At 39.3% G+C, this 18,008-nt stretch overlaps 1 protein-coding gene across 1 annotated transcript in view; it reads left to right on the plus strand.

Annotated features, from left to right (window-relative positions):
• LOC135709115 (uncharacterized) overlaps positions 1-14,479 on the plus strand; it is a 44,204-nt gene extending 29,725 nt beyond the window's left edge. The window contains exons 8-9 of the mRNA XM_065231317.1: positions 9,312-9,593; positions 9,750-14,479. Coding sequence (XP_065087389.1) covers positions 9,312-9,593; positions 9,750-9,902 — 435 coding nt within the window. The 3' untranslated portion in view covers positions 9,903-14,479. The remainder of the gene's footprint in view (positions 1-9,311; positions 9,594-9,749) is intronic.
• The last annotated feature ends 3,529 nt before the right edge of the window (positions 14,480-18,008 follow it).

The raw sequence follows: 18,008 nt of genomic DNA on the forward strand, positions 1-18,008 counted from the left end.
AATACTGAATCACTTCAGGAAAAATTGGGATCATTTCTAAAAGTACTGATTCACTTCAGAAATCAGTTCAATCACTTTGGAAAATCCTACATCACTTTTTGTTTTGAATCCCTGCTGAAAGTACTGAACAACTTAGGAAAAGTTTGAAATTACTTCAAATCACTTCAAACAATTTCGGAATAGGTTTGAAAAATACTGAATAAGTATGTAAAAGTTTAGAATAACTTAAGAAAGTACTGAATCACTTCAGAAATGAGTTTAATCACTTTGAAAAGTCATTCATCACTTTTTGTTTTAAATCACTTCTGAAAGTACTGAACAACTAGGAAAATTTGAAATTACTTCAAAATTTACTTGATCACTTCAGAAAAGTTTGTACTGAATCACTTCAAACAATTTTAGAGTAAGTTCGCAAAATACTGAATTAGTTCGTAAAATTTTAGAATCACTTAACAATTAACGGAATCACTTTCTAAATGTTCGGAATCACTATGGAAAGTACTTAATCATTTCAGAAAGTACTTAATTACTTCATGAAAGTATGAGGTCACTTTGGAAAGTACTGAATCACTTCAAAAATGTTTTCAATCACTATGAAAAGTCCTACATCGCTTTAGAATCGATTTGAATCACTGCTGAAAGTACTGAACAACTTAAGAAAACCTGGGAATTACTTCATAGTTTACTGAATCACTTCAGAAAAGTTTGCAATCACTTTGGAAAGTACTGAGCTACTGCATAACATTTCAGAATTAGTACGAAAATTACTAAATCATTTCAATAAAATTCGGAATCACTTTGGAAAATAATGAATCGTTTCAGAAAGTACTGAATCACTTCAGGAAAGATTGGGATCATTTCTCAAAGGACTGATTCACTTCAGAAATGAGTTCAAACACTTTGAAAAGTCATACATCACGTTTTGTTTTGAATCACTGCTGAAATTACTGAGCAACTAAGGAAAAGTTTGCAATTACTCCAAAATTTGCTGGATCACTTTAGAAAAGTTTTGAATCACTTTGGAACGTACTGAATCACTTCAGACAATATCTGAATAAGTTTGCAAACTACGGAATCACTTTGAAAAGTACTAAACCAGCTTAGAAAGTACTGAATTACTTCATGAAAGTTTGAGATCAGTTTGGAAAGTACTGAATCACTTCATAAATGTTTTCAATCACTTTGAAAAGTCCTACATCACTTTATAATTGTTTTGAATCACTGCTGAAAGTACTGAACAACTTAAGAAAAGCTTGGAATTACTTTATAGTTAACTGAATCACTTCAGAAATGTTTGGAATCACTTTGGAAAGTACTGATTTACTGCATAACATTTCAGAATAAGTACGCAAACTGCTTAATCAGTTCATAATAGTTTGGATTACTGAATCATTTCATAAAGTACTGAATCACTTGAGGAAATTTCGGAATCACTTCAGATAGTGCTGAATCACTTCAGGAAAGTTTGGGATCACTTCGGAAAGTACTGAATCACTTCAGAAATGAGTTCAATCACTTTGATGAGTCATTCATCACTTTTAGTTTTGAATCACTTCTGAAAGTACTGAACAACTTAGGGGAAGCTTTCAATTACTTGAATATTTACTGGATCACTTAAGAAAAGTTTTGAATTACTTTCGAAAGTACTGAGCTACTGTATAACATTTCAGAATAAGTACGCAAATTACTGAATCAGTTGATAATAATTTGGCATCACTTTGGAAAATACTGAATCATTTCAGAAAGTACTGTATCACTTCAGGAAAGATTGGGATCATTTCTAAAAGTACTGATTCACTTCAAAAATCAGTTCAATCACTTTGAAAAATCCTACATTACTTTTTGTTTTGAATCCCTGCTGAAAGTACTGAACAACTTAAGAAAAGTTTGGAATTTCTCCATACTTTACTGAATCACTTCAGAAAAGTTTGGAATCACTTTGGAAAATACTGAGCTACTGTATAACATTTCAAAATAAGTACGAAAATTACTTAATCATTTCAATAAAATAAAATTGAAAAGTACTGAATTATTTAAGGAAGTACTGAATCACTTCAGGAAAGTTTGAGATCACTTCGGAAAGTACTGAATCACTTCATAAATGAGTTCCATTGCTTTGAAAAGTCCTACATCACTTTTGTTTTGAATCACTTCTGAAAGTACTGAACAACTTAGGAAAAGTTTAAAATTACTTCAAAATTTACTGGATCACTTCAGAAAAGTTTGGAAAGTACTGAGCTACTGTATAACATTTCGGAAAAAGTACGCAAACTGCTTAACCAGTTCATCATACTTTGGAATGACTTAAGAAATTACTGAATCATTTCAATAGAGTTCTGAATCACTTTGGAAAGTACTGAATCATTTCGGAAAGTACTGAATCACTTCAGGAAAGATTGGGATCACTTCTGAAATTACTGAATCACTTCAGAAATGAGTTCAATCACTTTGAAAAGTCATACTTCATTTTTTGTTTTGAATCCCTGCTGAAAGTACTGAACAACTTAGGAAAAGTTTGGAATTACTTCAAAATTTACTGCATCACTTCAGAAAAGTTTGTAATCACTTTGGAAATTACTGAATCACGTCAAACAGTTTCGGATTAAGTTTTTAAGAAATTACTGAATCACTTCCGAAAAGTTCGGAATCACTATGGAAAGTACTAAACCAGTTCAGAAAGTACTGCATTACTTCATGAAAGTTTGAGATCACTTCAGAAATGTTTTCAATCACTTGTTAATGTCCTACCTCACTTTAGAATTGTTTTCAATCACTGCTGAAAGTACTAAACAACTTAAGAAAAGGTGGGAATTACTTCATAGTTTACTGAGTCACTTTGGATACTACTGAGTTACTGGATAACATTTCAGCATAAGTCCGCAAATTACTAAATCAGTTCATACTAGTTTGGAATCACTTATGAAATTAGTGAATCATTTCAGAAAGTACTGAATCACTTGAGGAAATTTCGGAATCACTTTAGATAGTGCTGAATCACTTCATGAAATTTCAGAATCACTTTGGAATGTACTGAAACATTCCAGAAAATGTGTTAACACTTTCGCAAGTACTAAATCTCTTTATAAAAGCTTGCACTTGCACTTCAGAAATAACTAAATCATTTCAGAAATGTTCGGAATCGCTGCAGAAAGTACTGAATCAATTTCACAAGTAAGTGAATCAGTGCTTTCCAAAGTTAATCGAAACATTGTTTAAGTATAATGAGAGAGAGAGAAGGATTAGTATTTTCCATTTAATTCCACTACTTTATTTGCTTATCCTTGACCAGCGAATCCAAACACATAAAGCAACCAACGATACAGACAAAACGGTTGCTACGACTACCATGACAAACTCGCTCTATAACATAGCTCGATCCGAGTGGTAAAAGGATAAAGATATATTGCTTGCCTGCTTTGTTGCAATACACACGGATGAGGACATTGCTTGAACTGAATCGAGAAAAGACATAACAAAAAAAATTCCCATTAACACACGTGTATCAGCTTCGGCTCTACTTCGTGAAGCAGTTTGCCAACAATTTGCTCGTTTCCTTCTACCGCCCCGAGTGAGTTGTGTCGCACGGGCTGCTTGTCATGAAAGAGAACGAAGAAGATTATATCATTATTGCTTTGCACTTCTGACATAGCGTTATTATTCGGTTCGTTGATCGCTTGTCATTTTGTCATTTGGAGATATTTTTGATTCCTTGTCCTTGACAGATACGCGTATTTCGTCTACAATGTGCAGACTTCTTCAGTGTCTTGTACTAATACTCGACTGTATTAGTACAAGACACTGAAGAAGTCTGCACATTGTAGACGAAATACGCGTATCTGTCAAGGATAAGCATATAAAGTAGTGGAATTAAATGGAAAATACTAATCCTTCTCTCTCTCTCATTATACAGGTATTCCACTAAGACGCCCACATTCATCAGGATTCATTGTTTAAGTACTTTCCGAAATGATTCCGAACTTTTTTTTTTAATTATTCAGTACTTTCCGATGTATTTTCGAACTTTGCTTAAGTGATTCAGTTTTATCCAAAGTGATTCCGAAATTTTCCAGACCAGATCGCAGTAGGCCGCGCTTGTAAGCTGTAGTGTTTTTATTTTGCTGCGTATTTTCCGTAAGCAAATTAAACACATTTTGGCTTTAAATTTGTTAATTTATGTGCTAAAATTCAGTTTCAAGTGTTCATAAAGTTATCATTTAGTGATATATCGGCCCTTATTACGGGTGTCACTTCACGGTGAAAACGAAGTGAAGTGACCAGTTGTCGCTCACGGTGAAGTGATTGCCATGTAAATCAAATGGGAATCACTTTACCGTAAGTGACAAGTTGTCACTTCACCGTGAAGTGACATCGGTAATAAAGGCCATCGTGTTTGCCTTGAGTGGCTCGGTTGACCTTGAATCTAACCTCCAAAATATACAACGCATATTCAGTTCCATTGTTCGGTGTTGATTTTCATTGCCTCCCGGGAGTCCGGTTCTCCGAGCTACACTTTCGGCGTGTAGTTCTATTGAGAGATCGGTCCGGTTGGTGAATTAGCCCGGGAACGTGTTCATAATGTGTCCGTCGCGAGTTTTGGTGGTGATTCGGTGGCTGACGTTGCCGTGAATCAGCAAGTTTTCCACTTGCAAAAGTGGTCTCTCGCCGGTGCCGCCTAAGACTGGACGGGTGGCAGTTGGTGGTCGCGAACTGTTCCTGGGGAAAGCACTAGACGCGACCCTCCTCCCAGATGTCCATGGCAATGCAAGAAAATTTGTGTTCGTTAAAGGAAGTAGTACCAACGGGTGGAAACTAACGATTTTAAATTTGCTCACTACTTGACTAGCCTGTGGTCCCAAGCAAATCGATTAACGTACCCCATTCTAGTCGAAATTCTAGTACTACACTATGTTTGTTTTGATTCGCTATGAAAATTTGACAGATAAAATTAGGGTTTAGTGGATTTTCCTATGTTTCGAGGGGTGAATCGATTAGCTTGGGACCGAAGAGAGTACCAGAACTGAGCCAAAAAGTTGAGCACTTTATTTCGGGACCTTCTAGTCTTAGAGTTACCTCTATGGTAGTACGACAAAGGTGCATCACGAAATGATATGCAAAGCTTAGAGAAAATCAAAATTACCTGACCTGGAAGCGTGTATGGAATACACACAAATACACACAGTACGTTTGAAGTGAATCCTAACTTTTATGAAGTGAAGCACTTCTTTCCTAAGGGATTTCGAAGCTTTCTGGAGTGAATCAGTTTGATGTGATTCCGCTCTAATTGAGTGTACTCGAGCAATACCGCCATATCACGGTAGAATTTAGAATCAGTTATGACAATTTTGGTTTGTTCTTGACTCATATTCCAATTTTGAGAAACATTCGAAGCAGGCGAGGGGGGCGATACATCTAAATATCACTTCTAGATGCTCAAAAAATCTCACACTAGCGAATCAATCTTCGGACAACCTTACATTACATTACTCGCATCTACTTGCATCGCGCATTATCTTTATGCAGGAAATCTTCAGAATCGTCATCAATCTCGCGCAGCTAGCGACAGTAAAACACAATCTTTGCTGCATCGTAGATAGAGTCGCCTTCCTCGGAAGCAGGGCGGCGTTCTGTCAACAATGTCAATTGACGTAAGATATTGGATTATCACTGAATTTCACTTTCAACACTGATATTCGTAGTAAGCATGATATCAGGCGGTACGGGTTTGAAATTACTATCCATATGAATATCACTAGTTTTTTTTTATCTTTATTAATGAGAATTTCAGCCCGGCCTGGTTCATCTCTCAGGCTAGAAAAAGTTGAAAAATCTTACTTTTATATAAAAAAAATCATGTTTTTTTTTATAACCGTTGCATTTCTTTAATATTACTGATGGATCCTGATGAATGTGGGCGTCTTAGTGGAATACCTGTATAAAGAGAGGGAGAAGGATTAGTAATTTCCATTTAATTCCACTACCTTATTTGCTTATCCTTGACAGATACGCGTATTTCGTCTACAATGTGCAGACTTCTTCAGTGTCTTGTACTAATACTCGACTGAAGAAAAACATCGCAGAAGTCTGCACATTGTAGATGAAATACGCGTCTTTATATAGGTATTCCACTAAGACACCCGCATTCATCAAGATTCATCATGGCAACCAAGCCGTTGGAGCCAAATAAATTCATCGGATTGAAGAAAACCATCGCATCACTTCGTAAGGACGTAGCATTTCTGAAGAAATGCCAAAAGTATAAGGTTATACCTATGACCCATAGGATTCAGGTACGAACACGCACGCCACCTAGCGTAGTAACGAGGATGGAAGCAGAGTTCATCAAGGATAGCATCAAAGGAATGTTATTCTCTACACCTCAAATTGGCCAAAGAGTATCCAATAAAATTCCAGGAGTTTCTGTCTAGGACCAAGGTAGCAGACGAGTTCGAATTGGATAGGAAACGAAAACTGCACGATAGGAAGCTAAACAGACTACGACACGAGTCTCAACGGAGACGGACGACACACCGAACCATCACCACGACACCGAGGGTTCACTCAATTAAAGGGTTGGTTGTAAACCGATCGACGACCGCATTCACGGAAGAACAATTGACACACCTCAACAAGGGGCTAGGATACGCGGTTACACCCAAGCCAGACGTGGAGCAGATCATCATTGACGTAGAGACAGCGATTACACAAGACACTTCCAACATCGGTCAGGACTATCACATCGAACATAATCAAGGACGGACAAGAACAAAGTCGAGCCAACGAGAAGGAAATTCGGATTGTAAAGAAGCTGAAAAGAAAAGCAGTATACTACGTTAAAGCAGACAAGGGCAACGCGGTCGTTATCATATCATGGACAAAGACGACTACGACAATCAAATGACAACGAAGATTAACAACAGACCGTGTAGACAGCTTCGAGTAGACCCCTTACAGAACATAGTAAAACGCATGGAGAAAGCACTGAAGGAGTGCAAATCAATATTAGGAGATGGAGCAGGTTGTTTACGGGAATCCAATCCCATTCTACCCAGGATCAAAGGTCTCCCCAAAGTCCACAAACCGGGGAATGAAATGCGAGAGATCGTGTCTGCAGTTGGTTCCCCCATTCACAAACTAGCGAAGTGGCTAGTCACAGAGTTCCAGAGCATGTCGAATCAGTTCCAGAGTAAAGCAGTTAGTAACATCCAGGATTTTGCCCAGCAACTACAATCTTCAGGAGACATCAATGAGGACGAAATTATGGTATCTTTCGACGTCACAGCTCTTTTTCCCAGCGTACCGGTCAAGGAAGCGATCAACCATTTGGAGGACTGGCTATTAACACAACGAGAGGATGCAGCATGGAGAAACAAGGTTCGGACGTACCTTAAGCTGACCCGCCTTTGTATGGAAGAGAACTACTTCTTTTTCCGAGGTAACTTCTACAACAGACGAAAGGAGCCCCAATGGGAAACCCCCTATCCTCCTTCCTGTGTGAATTTTTCATGGCCAACTTGGAGACAATTCTTAAGGAGAAAGGACTATTACTAAACCGTTGGTTTTTACAGGAAACCAACAAGCACCGAAAGAGTTATCCCCCATACTTCCAACCATTCGTTCCAACATGATACATCGGATGCAGAGTCTTCCACTCAGCGATACAGGAAAGGTTAAGGAATTACAGTGCATCTACGAAACAGTGAGACTCACCGGATACAAGGAGACCACAATCCAGGCAATCATCGATAAAAAAGCGAGAATTCTACAAAGAAGATTATTTACCACCCACGTTGCAGCACCTGAACCTTTGAAACGAGTGTCCGTTCCATTTGATCAAGATATTACTTGTAAGCTAAGACCACAGTTAAAACAATTCGGATTATATTTAGTTTCCACCAGTAGACATAACCAGTTAAAATCACTGATTCAAAGTCACTATCATGAAACGAAGCCGAATAATTAAGCTCGAGCAGTGCTCCCATCTACCTGTCCAATTTCTTATCATTCATGGCACCTCTGGCTGGATCTTGACTCATACTCCAACTTAGCTGAATACATGAAATCATTACTTTTAATTCTACCTGCGTGTTGCCATCTAACGACAGAAATATCAGTCTTGCGTGGCCACCCTGGATGGCTCTCGACGCCCACTTCAACTTTGCTGAACATTCGATGTTGCTATCTTGAAACGAAACCGAGGCATCGAGCTCCATTTGATTATAATCGAGCAGTGTTGCCATCTTTCGGTAGAATTAAGAGTCGTTCATGACAACTCTCGCTAACTTTTGCCACATTTTCCAACTTTGCTGAACATTCGAATTCGCTATATTGAAACGAAACTGAGATATATTGAGCTTCATTTGAGTCTATTGGAGCAGTGTTGCCATCTACTGGTAGAATTTAGAATCATTAATGGCAACCCGGGATGGCCATTGGCTCATACTCCAACTACTTTGCTGAATATTCGAAGTCATTACCGTGATATAAAACAGATATGAACTTTCTTTGATTTAACTCGAGCAGTGTTGCCATCAATAACATCGAGATATGTAGAGTTAACTGTATTAAAACTGTGCAAAAAAAATTGCTTTCCAGATAAAATAAGATCAAAGGAAGAATTTTAGCTGATTAACAGATAATGAAGCCTATTTTCAGCCGAATAAGCATATTTTTGATTGCAAGCGAAGCTGAACAAGCTGGAACGCGATGCCTACTGGAATCTACGGAAAAAGTTATTGTTTTCCAAAAGTTCGGTCCAAATTTTTCGAAGCATGCTTTGTAATTTTGGAAACATTCTCCAAACAATTTAACTGAAACCTACAAGAGGGTTGCGGACAAAATTTATCACAGAATGCTGAAAGGAAATTGTTTCTTAGGTTTCATATGAAGTAATCCTGATGTTTCCCGGGATTTTTTCCATAATTTTTCCCGGGAAATCTTAAAAGGATTTTCCGGATGATAGTAAGAATTTTATAGATTGCTGTGCCCTTCTCTCGCTACGACCCAGCGCATATAATTTTAAACCATCCATCCTATGTAGTTCAAAGTTTTTTTTTCGCGATAATTTTTGCCCCCCAAAAAACTGGAGATCGACTCCGATTGACCTTTGTTCTCCTCAGTTCAATCGAATTAATTCTTCAAACGAACGCACCCACTGACCCACCTACCGATACACACACACAAACACTCGCAGACAATTAAAAATTGATTGGCACTGTTCGCGATTGCTGATTGCTATAATTTCCATTTTTATTTTTCAATTTGCACTCTGATTACCATTCCGGTTCGTTTCTCTTCCTGGCCTGACGGCTTAGAGTGCAGCATCCGAGTCCGAGCCACAACGGCCAGAATCCGGGCAGCAGGGGCAGAAGGAAGAGCACCAACTAGCAGCGGACCAGCTGGTTCGGGAGCTGTTGCAGGCCAAGATTGTCTACCGGCGGTTGGATCATGCTTGCGGTCAGGTGCTGATGGAACCGGATCAACCGTACTCGATTCAGGGATACTTTATAGCGATCGACCGCGGGAGGTATCAATTTTTTACCCACGCACTGCTGAGGCAGTTTTGGGTGGCCCGCCGCACGGATGAGGAGGAGGAGGTAAGTCCCAATCGCAGACGAACAGTGGCGACACCATGCGAGCTTTCTGTGCAACATGAAGGCTTGAATGGTAAATCGCGAGATGTGCGACGTCTGTTTGTCTGTGTCTCTGTCAACAAACGGAAGTGGAACTAATAGAATTATTTTCATTTTCAGAGAACCGTATCGAAGAGCAGCATTCCGGTAAGAAGTTTGATTTCCAACAGTTTCACAATGACTTACCTTTCCAAGGTGGACGTTTTTCGGCAGAACGACCTTTCTGTCAGGCCCGACAAAGAGGCACCCTGTGTGAATGTTGAGTATCTTTGAGGTTTCTGGGACGGTGAGAATTTACGATTGAAACATGTCCGCTTGTCAGGATTTTTTATTTATTGCTATCGTTCAAATACTTCCTAATATGACTAGGTCATTCAGTGTTCCATCGGAGGAAATTTGTAACCGCGTGTGTTCCTAATTGTTCACCTTAAATTGGTATCTGTTTCTATGTATTACTACTGGTACTCCTTAATTGTAATATTCTACTCTTCCACCGATCGTCCATTGTTGTTTGTTTGATCTACTTTAAAATACACATTCGCCACCGATGATTCTTTTTTTCTGTTTTGGCACTACCTTTGATTTTGATTTCAACATTGTCTTCGTAGATTTTGCATAGTCATCGCGTATTAATTTGGCTTGAGGGATTGTTTAGCTCGGTATAATGACTGCTTGGTATAAGATCTTCTCAACTAAATACTGGAAATGGCATCGTAGTTTGTTCGAAAAAGCTTGAACTTCTCTAGAGTTCCCTGAACTTATCCAAACAGCCCCTGAAGTGAGGGTCTATGACCTCCTCTACGTCCCAAACTTATGTGCAGTTCCTTGAACTTTTTTGAAGTTCTCTGAACATCTCTGAAGTACATTGCACTGTTTTGAGTTGCCCTGAACAACATTCATTGAACTCATCTTTGCTCTCCCGATTATACTTTAGGCTCTCTTAGGTTCCCTGAGCTCTCTTGTGTTTCGAAAGCTTCTCTTTGTTGATTTTTTTCTGAAGTAACATCTCTGAGATATCCAGAGAAATATGGCAACATATTGGGGGTGCAATTTCAATAAACCAAAATCGCCCACGTCACGAAAAGTGGTCAGGCTTTGACCACTTGTAACTCTGTCAATAGCGAATGGATTTTAATTTTTAATAAGCCAATCGATTGGAAAGTTTTCTGCGAATCTGCTAAAATGAACACTTTATCATTTTTCAATAGGTCACTATTGAAAATTACACAAATTTACAACTGTTGCAATGGTGATCAACATTATCAACAACCGATTGCCTAACACAGTCGCCGAATATTGATACTGAGCACGTCAAATCTACGGTCGTGTCTTGGATACAACCTCTCACTTTTTCCTGAGGTCCCGGATGAATGCTCTTAGAATTTACGGTAGAACTCCTCCAGAATTCACGGTGGAATTCTCCTTGAACGCAAGGAGGAATTCTCCTGAAACTCACGGAGGAATTCTCCCAAAATTACCAGAAGAATTATTCCACAAATTTCCCAAAAAAATCAGATGCATTCTCTTGGAATTTCCGAAGCGATTCTCCCAGAATTCCCGTTGGAATTCTTCTAGAATTCACGGATGAATTTTACTATAATTCCTGAGGGAATTCTCCCTCAACTCTCGGAGAATTTTTTCAGAGAATTCTGGAAGAATTCCCCCGTAATTATCTGGGGAATTCTCACAGGGTATTCGAACAAATTTTTCTGAAATTCCAAAGACATTTCCCCCCCATTTATCGTGATTTATTTCCTTAACACCTAAGGCGAATGGGGTTCTTCAGGGGTATTGAAGTAATTGCATATTCGTATTCTACATGCCAAATGGAACCGAAACCCAATATTTCATCAGTTATGGAGCACTGGAACTATTTTAATTAAGTGTGATTACATTAACGCCCCTCGGTGGTACTTCGCGTGTTCTCAATTTGTTAGTTTTGCGTCAAACAGTGAAGTGGTTATTTTGCTTTAAATCTTGATTGTGCTCAGAGTAACCGATGTATTTTTCAAAATTAAAGAACCCAATTCACCCAGAATATCCATAGAAAATTATTCGGAATTTTTCAGAAAATAACCTCCCAGAAATCAGACATGAAATCCCCCAGAACTCTTCCAGTATTCTCAACTCTCTGGAGATTCCTGTAGTATTTCAGCATTCCCGGATGAATTCTCCTTCTCGGTATTTTTCTGAAGTCCCAGAGAAATTCTCTCTGAATATCCAGGGGAACACCTCAAAAATTCACGGTGGAATTCTCCAAGATCGCATGGGAGAATAGTCCCTGAATTCCTGGTTATTCTATAATTTCCACAGAAATTCTAAAAAATATGCACGCTTCCTGGAGGAATTCTCTCTCAATTCCTGGAGTAATTCTCCCAGAACTCCTCAGGGAGTTCTCCAAAAATTGACGGGGGAAATTTTCTACAATTTCTAAGTGAATTCTCCCACAATTCACGAATGGATTGTTCCGCACTCTCGCAGGGTTTCTTAAGAAGTCCTTAACATTATTCTAGAGCTTCCGGAGCCATTCTCCCAGATTTTCCCCGCAATTATACTTAGCGACTTCACCAATAATTTCCAGTCATTCTTAATTTCTTTCAGATAAAACTCTCCCAGAAATCGGGAATAAATTCTCTCAGAACTCTTCCAGCATTTTGAACTCTCGGAAAATTATTGCAATATTTTCCGGTTAATTCTCACGGAACTCTCGGGCGAATTCTTTCTGTATTAGTGGGGATAATATTCCAGCATTCCCAGAAGAATTCTTCCTGATGTCAACAGAGGAGTTCTCTCAAAATATCCAGTAGAACTCTTCCAAAATTCACGGTGGGATTCTCCTGAATCTCATGGGAAAATTCTCCCTGAATTCCTGGTTATTCTGAAATTTCCGCGGAAATTCCCAAAAAAGCTTCCACACTTCCTGGAGAAATTTTCCCATTAATTCTACCAGAACTTCCAGGTGCGTTTTGTTGAATACCCCAAAGAAATTCTCCCAGAATTTCCCATGGAATTCAATTTCCATTCATTCTGAATGTTTAAGACGAAACTCTCCCAGAAATCGGGAATACAATCACTAAAAACTCTTCAAGCATTTTGAACTCTCTCCAGAATGATTCCCTGGGAAAAGTCTTTTAAAATAAGAATAAATGGGAGATTTTTCCCATAGCTTCTCGTGGGAATTCACCAAGAATTTCCCGGTGGAACTCTTCCACAATTTTCGTTAAAATTCTTCCCGAAATTCCGAGAATATTTTATACTGATGCGACAGGATTTTTTTTCCCAAGGCGAATTCACCAAGAATTTCCATAGGGATTTTTTTCCGAATGTTCCAGAAAAAACTCTCCTAGTATTTAGGAACGAAATCTCCCAGAGTTCTTCCAGCATTCTCCAAAGGAAATTTCCTATAAAATTCATCCAGAATTCCAGAATGATTCCCTGGGAAAAGTATATTCCGGATGCAGTATATTCCGGATAATTTCCACCGGACTACCGGGAGAATTTTTTCTCAATTACCTGGGATAGTATTTCAGCATTCCCGGATGAATTCTCCCAGAATTCACGGTGAAATTTCCGCGACAATTCCCAAAACACTTCCACACTTCCTGTAGAAATTTTCGCGCAATTGCCAGGGTAATTCGACCAGAACTTTCAGATGCGTTCTCTTGGAAATTCCAAAGTAATTCTCCCAAAACTCGCCATTGAATTCTTCTACAATTCCTAAGTGAATTCTCTCACAATTCTCGCATGAGTTGTCCCGCATTCTCGCAGGGTTTCTTAAGAAGCTCTTCTGAAATTCCCGGCAACATTCCCCTAGAGCTCACGGAGCCATTCTACCAGATTAGTTGAGCATCCCTAGCGAATTCACCAATAATTTCCATTCACTCCGGATTTTTCAGAGACAAAACCCTCCCTTAAATCTGGAATAAAATCTCTTAGCACTCTTCCAGCATTTTCAACTCTCTGGGAATTGTGGCTGAATTTTCGGGAAAATCTCGGGATAATTCATTCTGAATTACCGGGGATAATATTCCAGCATTCCCGAATTCTCCCAAAATCTCTCACAGTACTTCCAGCATTCTCAATAGGAAATTTCCTTCCTTCCTTCAACCAGAATCCCAGAATGATTTCCAGGGGAACTCCGAGGGAATTTTCCCATAACTTCTTGTGGGAATTCACCAAGAATTTCCCGGTGGAACTCTTCCACAATCCCACAATCTACCCGAAATTCCGAGGACATTTTTAACTGATGTGACAGGATTTTTTCCCCAAATATCCCAGGCGAATTCACAAACAATTTCCATATGGATTTTTTCCCGAATGTTCCAGAGAAAATTCTAACAGCATTCAGGAACGAAATCTTCCAGATTTCTTCCAGCATTCTCAAAAGGAAATCTCCTATAAAATTCATCCAGAATCCCAGAATGATTCCCAGGGAAAAGTTTCTTACAATAAGAATGAATGGGGAATTTTGTTCATAGCTTGTCGTGGGAATTCACCTAGAATTTCCAGGGGAAATTCTCCCAAAATTTCCGTTAAAATTCATCCTGAAATTCCGAAGACATTTAATCAGATCTACCGGGATTTTTCCCCAAATATTTCAGGTGAATTCACCTAGAATTTCCAAAGGGATTTCAGAGAAAATTCTCCTAGCATTCAAGAACAAAATCTCTAAGAATTCTCCCAGCATTCTCAATAGGAAATGTCCTAGAAAATTCTACCAGAATTTCAGAATAAGATTCTTCAAATCTCTGAAGGAATTTTCTCATAACTTCTCGTGGGAGTTCACCGAAAAATTCCCGAAGGTCTTCTCCCAAAATTTCTGTTAGAATTCTCTCAGAAATTGCGGGACATTTCCACAATCTGCATTTGAACTGTCTGCCAGGATTTTTTTGCCCAAATAATCCAGGTGAATTCACCTATTATTTTCATAGAGATTATTCAGAATTAATCAGCAATAAATTCTACCAGCATACAGGAACAAAACCTCTCAGAATTCTTCCAGCATTTTCAGTAAGAAATATTCCTGAAAGTTCAACCAGGATTCCGGAATGTTTCCCAGAAGAAAATCTTGGGAATTTACCCATAACTTCTCATGGGTATTCACTCAGAACTTTCCGTGGAAATTCTCCCATAATTTGCTTTAGAATTCTTCCAGAATTATCGAGGGGAATAATCCAGAATTCCCGGGTAAATTCTTCCTGGTGAATTTTCCCAGAATTTTCGCAGCAATTCCTTAAACATTTAAGGGAGCATTCTCGCAGGATTTCTGACAAAATTCTGAAAACAATTCCTGAAGAAAAATGCTTCCAAAGCTTTCTATGTCATTCTCCCTTGAAATCCGGGAAAATTTTCTTCACATCTCAAGGGAAATTTACCCAGCATTTTCTCTCTATGTGTTCTTTTAGGATTCACAGAATAAAATCATATCGCAATTCAGGACTAAAATCTCTAAGAAGAGTCCAAGCATTCTCTGGGGGATTCTTGCAGTATTTCCCGGAGAGTTCTCCCACGCTAGAGCTTGGATGGCATAGGCGAGGTGTTAGTGAGTGACTACGGTTCATACAACATGTAAACAACGGTCTAGGCAAGGGGAGTAGGGGCGGTTAAATCGCCCAAAAACTATCTACCTAAGCTTATGGACAATCCCTAACATCTAAGAAATTTCCCCTCATATTGTAGAATATTCGCCCAGAATCTTAGAGTAATTCCTAGCGAATTTTCTCCCATAATTCCTAAGAGAGTTATTCCAGAACTCTCGGGAAAATTCTCGGTGAACTTTACCTAAATTTCCATGGGGTGCTATACATTGAAATCACAATTTTAGAAGGTCAAAAATCGATTTTCATCCCTTCCTTTTCACAGGAAATCTTCAAAATCCGCATCAATCTGACTTCCATCTACTAAGCATGCACGCATCTCATGCAATTTTTTTGCTGCATCTTAGGTAGAGTCGCCCCCTTGGATTGTTCTCAGAATTCCCGGAAGAATTGTTCCATAATTCCCGGCGGAAGTATTCCTGAATGATCAGGGCAATTCTTCCTGATGAAACTGGTGAATTCTCCCAAAATGTTCGCGGGTATTCCCCAAATATTTCAGGGGGATTTCTTGCAGAATCTCTGGTAAAATTCGCCGGATGAATTCTTTCCGAGCTCCCTGGAGCTTCCCACTCCATTGATTTCTGGGACATTCTTTCTTCTCATCTCCGGGAAATTTTCCAGTGTCTTCTGAGTGAATTCATCCAGAATTCTCCCAGCACTCTCAGTAGGAGATATACAGGAAAATTCTTCCAGAATCCACAGGGAAAATCTCCAAAAATCTTCTCATGAGTTCTACTAGAGTCTCTCGGGGGTTCTCGCAGTATTTCCCGGTGGAATGTTTCCAGAATTTCCGGGGGAATTCTCGAAGGAATCTCCTGCAATTTTTTTCCAGAACTTTAGGGAAATTTTCATAGAATTTCCGGTAAAATTCTCCCAGAATCCTCTGGAGAGTTTTTTTTTATAAGTAGAAATCAGTATCAGTAGAAATCCCCCGGGGATTCCTCCAGTAATTCTACTCGAATTACTGGGGGAACTCAAGTAACAATTTTGATTTGGACTGGAAGACTGCTTTTAAACCTTAACCAAACTTGCAGTGTTTATTGGCTAATTCTCCTAGAATTCTTGGTGGAATTGACCAAAATTTCCTTCCAGGGCGAAAACCCGGAGAGAATTCTCCAAGAGTTCTTGCGAAAATTTACAATCCCTAATTTCGAAAAATCGATTTTCATCCCTAGCATAGCTCTCCACCTTTACACAGGAAATCTGCAAAATCCGCATCAATCTTACTTCCATCTACTAAGCATGCACGCATCTCACAACAGCAAAGCATTTTTTTTTTGCTGCATCTTACATGGAGTCGCCCCCTTGAATTGCTCTCAGAATTCCCGGAAGAATTGTTCCATAATTCCCGGTGGAAGTATTCCTGAATGATAAGAGCGATTCTTCCTAATGAAACTGGTGAATTCTCCCAAAATGTTCGCGGGAGTTCCCAAATATTTCGCGGGGAATTCTCGCAAAATATCTGGTAAAATTCGCCGGATGAATTCTCTCCGGGCACCCTGGAGCTTCCTACTCCTTTGATTTCTGGGACATTATTTCTTCACATCTCCGGAAAATTTTACACTGTTTTCTGAGTGAATTCATTCAGAATTCTCCCAGCACTCTTAGTAGGAGTTATCCAAGAAAATTCTTCCAGAATCCCCAGGGAAATTCTCCAAAAATCCTCTGAAAAGTTCGGCTAGAGTCTCTCTCGGAAGTTCTCACAGTTTTTCCCGGTGGAATGTTACCAGCATTTGTGAGGAAATTCTCGAAGGAATTACCTACGATTTTTTTCCTGAACTCTATAGGGAATTTTTTTAGAATTTCCGGTAAAATTCTCCCAGAATCTTCTGGAGAGTTTTTTTATAAGTTGAAATCAGTATCAGTAGAAATCCCGCGGAAGTTTTAATGGAAATCCCGCGAGAAATCTTGTAGAATTCTACTCGAATTACTGGGGGAACTCAGGTAACAATTTTGATTTGGACTGGAAGAATGCTTTTAAACCTTAACCAAACTTGCCATGTTCATTTGCTGATTCTCCTAGAATGTTTGGTGGAATTGACCAAAATTTCCTGGAGGATCTTCCAGGGCGAAAACCCGGAGGGAATTCTCCAAGAGTTCTTGGGAAAATTTACAATCCCTAATTTCGAAAAATCGATTTTCATCCCTCGCATCGCTCTCCACCTTTTCACAGGAAATCTTCAAAATCCGCATCAATCTTACTTCCATCTACTAAGCATGCACGCATCTCACAACAGCAAAGCCATTTTTTTGCTGCATCTTACATGGAGTCGCCCCCTTGGATTGCTCACAGAATTCCCGGGAGGATTGTTCCATAATTCATGGCGGAAGTATTCTTGACTGATCAGGGCGATTCTTCCTGATGATACTGGTGAATTCTCCCAAAATGTTCGCGGGAGTTCCCAAATATTTCGCGGGGAATTCTCGCAGAATATCTGGTAAAATTCGCCGGATGAATTCTCTGCGGGCACCCTGGAGCTTCCTACTCCATTGATTTCTGGGACATTCTTTCTTCACATCTCCGGGAAATTTTCCAGTGTCTTCTGAGTGAATTCATTCAGAATTCTCCCAGCACTCTCCTTAGGAGTTATCCAGGAAAATTCCTCCTGAATCTCCAGGGAACTTCTCCAAAAATCCTCTGAGAAGTTCGGCTAGAGTCTCTCTCGGGGGTTCTCGCAGTATTTCCCGGTGGAATGTTCCCAGAATTTCCGGAGGAATTCTCGAAGGAATCTCCTACGATTTTTTTTCAGAACTCTAGAGGGAATTCGCCTAGAATTTCCGG

Source organism: Ochlerotatus camptorhynchus, unplaced genomic scaffold (genome assembly GCF_037179485.1).
Source record: "Ochlerotatus camptorhynchus isolate MF236.1 unplaced genomic scaffold, CSIRO-AGI_Acam_v1.1 ptg000350l, whole genome shotgun sequence".
NCBI lineage: Eukaryota > Metazoa > Arthropoda > Insecta > Diptera > Culicidae > Ochlerotatus > Ochlerotatus camptorhynchus.